We start from the raw sequence: 4,331 nt of genomic DNA, 5'->3' as shown, positions 1-4,331 counted from the left end.
TATATATATAACTAGTGAGAGCAAATTTGCTCCCAATAAGCCAGACTTCAGTTTTAACATTACACCACATACATTTTAATTCTGGTCCTACCAGATTCTGACATATTCATTTTGATACAAAGATTCTAATTATTGAAACTCAACCACTAATTACATGCAAGTGGCAAACTTGTCTCATTTCTGTTTTTCTCCCTTATTACAGAACACAAACTATGATAGTTTAAACTCGTATTTCTAACAGCTACCATTAAAATGGTTTCAAATATAAGATCTCATTAAAAAGAAAAATCAGCCCCCAAGAAGTCTTTCTAAATTCAAAACACCTATGACCTTTCAGAAGAGTCGGTGCTATTTTAACTTATTTGACATCCTGTAGAAGTTACTGTACAGACAAAACTATTTTCATATGCTACGAATACAATTACTTTAAAGCATGAAGACCTGATAAGCATAGTATGAAATTTACTTAGCTAACAGTTTAAAAAATTGAGCATGTATTGGGGGAGGCATCATCATTTTTTAAAACTAAAGCAAATATAATTATTGTAGCTATTTTTAAAACTATTAGGGGTATGGGTGTGCATTAATTCTAGTGATTGTATCTTTACTAAAATAGCAGATGAGATAAACATTTTAATTATTAGATTTGGACACAATTAGCATACATTTAGGGAGCAGCAAAAGAGACTGACAGAAAGGACAATGGAGGCTTTTCACTTTTAAAATCTTCAAAAATAGGTAAAAGGAATGGTGATATGTGTGTGTGTATATATAATTTAATAATAATTAGGCAATATTAATCAGTGACAGAAATCAAAATGATGGCTTCTGAAGGAGGTAGAATGGGCTAAGACCTAGGAAAGATCCAAAGGAGGTTTCTTGGACATTGACTAAGTTTTGAATGTCTTAATACAGGTAAGGTAACAAAAATATGCTTACATTTATAAAATCTCAGAGATGTAGACATAATTTGAATATATTCAAATGTGCAGTTCATGTGTCTGTGCATGTGTATGTGCCCGTGTATGTGTGTTTTGCATGAATATATGTCTGCACACTTATTCATATAGTGCCTACCCTGGTCAGAAGGGGGCCTCTGATCCCCCAGAACTGAAGTTAAAAGTGGTTGTGAGCTACCATGTGAATGCTGGAAACTGAACCTAGGTCCTCAGGAAGAGTAGTCAGTGAACTGAGCCATCTCTTCAGGCCCCTGAATTTGTATTTCAATAAAAGTACTTGCTTACTTTTAGAAAGCAGTAACAAAAACATATTAAATGATAGGAATTAGAATGTTTGCTTTCCAAGCCCTTTCATCCCTCCAAACCCTTCTCCACTCTCCTTCAAATTCATGGCTTCTTTTTCTCACTAATCATCATTACAGCTTTAACTAAAGAAAAAAAAGAGACAAAAGATTGTACTTAATTCAATCTTTTTCTATTCTGTTCTATTTATATTTTAAAAGTTACCGAGTAAGGCCCAAATTAACAAGTATTGGCTACATGAAATAAAGTATTGGCAAAATCCAACTGATTTACCTAATAATTTGTCTAATTAAATTGAACGAGTGTTGAGGGTTCACTAGAAAAATACAGCAGTTCTCAATCTGTGTTAATAACATCAGTGCTTTATTACAGTTTCCTAGAACACGGTACTTGGTATTTAATTAAATTTGGAAAATGTTAAGACAGAAATGCTTTACTGTGAGATTTCTGAACTCCTCCATGGGTTAATGAACACTATGTATCTCTAGAAACATTATGTGGTATATGGCCTCTCCCTAACGCCAGAGAGCCCCTTCTCCACATCTGCCCCCACACCTACTCACACTGTTCCTTGGGACAGAGGTGAACATACCCTAAAACACAGCCAAGTTCTAAGAACACAGCTCAGTGACTTGTTGAGCTTGAAGTTCCTGCACACAGTAGAGCCTCCATATTTTGACAGCTGAACAGACGGGCATAAAACAAAACGGACTCATAATCAAGCAGTGACGCTCTATTCTGAAACAATCAATGTTTGCCTGTACATTTACTGCCTGAAACAAAAACTTGAAAAATAGCTTAAGAAACTTAAGAGACCACTGTTGGCCGAGGTGGAAAAATCTTTGCTTGCTCATTTTTTGGGACAGAGTCTTTGTAACTCAAGCTAGCCTCAAACTTAGAGAGAGGTCTTCCTGTCTCAGCCTTCCAAATTCTGAGACTACAAGCATGTGCTACTATGCCCAGTAAGAAAATCTTTAATAAATAACTTTGGGGCTGGAGAGGTGGCTCAGTGGTTAAGAGCACTGGCTCCTCTTCCAGAGGTTTGATTCCCAGCACCCACATGGCAACTCCCAACAGCTTGTAACTCCAGGCCCAGGAGAGCTGCTGCCTCCTTTGGACCTCTGCAGACACTGCATGACATGCAGACAAAACACATACACACATAATAAAATAAAATAAAATAAATCTTAAAAATTTGAGGATGCTTTTAGTAGTCTGGAGTAGGATGTCTTTAGACAAGGAGGAACGTTCAGGTCATGATGGTAGTAGTGATCCTGATATATCTAAAGAAAACCAGGAAGAGCAATCTACCTAGGTGAGAAGAGGCCCAGTCAGAGGGGAAAAAAAAAAACCCAACAACCAGAATTAGAATCACTGATTAAATCTGCATAAACCATGAGTAGCCTTCAATGTTCTGTACAAATAATTGTAAAATCTTTTGTCTTACAAAATTCACTTTACGAGTTGTTTTAAAATGTAAGCGTGAGTAGCTCTTGAGTGCCAACAGATTTTCATTATTCTGCCCATTTTAGGAAAGTAATTTAGGGATTACATGCTCCTCTCTGGATGGACTGAGACAACACCAGATTCCTGTTGCAATTATAAACAAATTACATGCCTTTTAAACGACATACTCCCCATTAATCATCTACTAACAAAACATTTAATTCATAAAAGTAGGCTATGGTCCCAAGTAGGCAGACGACCAAAGGACTTCTTTTTATAGAAAAATTGACTTTTCTTACCTTCATGAGGTCAAGTAAAACACTATTTAAGATTCCAAGGTACCTTCTCTCTAATGACTGAGGATGGTTAACAGCCGGAAACTGTAAGGACAACACAGCATGGATGTTAGCATTTGGGGAAGGGTATGTGTACAGACATTTTTGGGGGTTACACAAGGCAGCAGTTGGATGGAAGTCATTACCCTAGTGTCAATCCAAGTCAAATTACTATTTGTTATATTACTTTTCGTGTCTATATATTTTAGATATGCATTAATAGGGCCAAATATTAAACACTAGGAAAACTTACAGGTGATATCTAAAGCTAGATAGATAATATTGAAGCTCGCAAAGAGAATAAAAGTCTTGGCTGTATATTTAATAGAATTCTGTCTGCTTATACAGCTTGCTTCTAAAACAATTTATAGACAAACTGTCTGTTGAAACAGACAGTTCTCAATACTGACAGACTGGAGAACTAACAGAAGGGCCATGATATGATATCATATAAAGATGTCTTGGTTTTTCCACAAGAATATGTAATTTACTCCTGAAAATGGAGACATAAGAAAGGAAAAAAGGCAGCAAGAGACCAGAACCTGAAAAGCTCATTTTGAAATTGTAAATTTAGGCACATGTCCTATTATTGTTTTTAATATACTCTTCTAATGATCTATTTAAAAAAATCTTACTTTAAAGTTCTAAAGGGGTAAATATAGACACCTAGATCAACAAATTAATTTCTAAATAAAGTAAGAGATGTTGAAGCTTATTTTGATGTTGTACACTTTCTTCTACCAATTTTCACTCGGCAATATCTTGAGTGGTATTGAAGCATTGAGTAAGACACTGGCAGAACCCAAGCTTCCAAATGTTGAGAAATAGTTCGCTTGTAATACATAATTCCTTGATACCAACATAGGAACATTTCAAGGTGCAGAAATCCTTAAACAAGCTGAATGAAAGGTAACATCAAACAAAATATTAAGAAATATTTATGCAGTGCTTGAAGTTCTAGCAATAGCAATAAGACAACATAAGGGGATCAAGGGGATTCGTATTGGAAAGGAAGAAGTTAAGCTTTTGTTATTTGCAGATGATATGATAGTATACATAAGCGACCCCAAAAACTCAACCAAAGAACTCCTACAGCTGATAAACACCTTTAATAATGTGGCAGGATACAAGATCAACTCCAAAAAAATCAGTTGCCTTCCTATACACTAAGGATAAAGAAACAGAGAGGGAAATCAGAGAAGCATCACCTTTCACGATAGCCACAAAAAGCATAAAATATCTTGGGGTAACCCTGACCAAGGAAGTGAAAGATCTATTTGACAAGAAC

The 4,331-nt window shown here is 35.7% G+C and overlaps 1 protein-coding gene across 2 annotated transcripts in view; it reads right to left on the bottom strand.

Moving 5' to 3' along the window:
- Cdkl5 (cyclin dependent kinase like 5) overlaps window positions 1-4,331 on the bottom strand; it is a 217,009-nt gene that overhangs the window by 57,771 nt on the left and 154,907 nt on the right. For both annotated transcript variants that reach the window (XM_050164371.1, XM_050164372.1), the window contains exon 11: window positions 3,008-3,088. In XM_050164371.1, coding sequence (XP_050020328.1) covers window positions 3,008-3,088 — 81 coding nt within the window. The remainder of the gene's footprint in view (window positions 1-3,007; window positions 3,089-4,331) is intronic.

Source organism: Alexandromys fortis, unplaced genomic scaffold (genome assembly GCF_014885135.2).
Source record: "Alexandromys fortis isolate MF-2015 unplaced genomic scaffold, M_Fortis_MF-2015_v1.1 scaffold_147, whole genome shotgun sequence".
NCBI lineage: Eukaryota > Metazoa > Chordata > Mammalia > Rodentia > Cricetidae > Alexandromys > Alexandromys fortis.
Note: the sequence above shows the minus strand (reverse complement) of the source record. Positions and strands in the feature narration are given on the sequence as shown.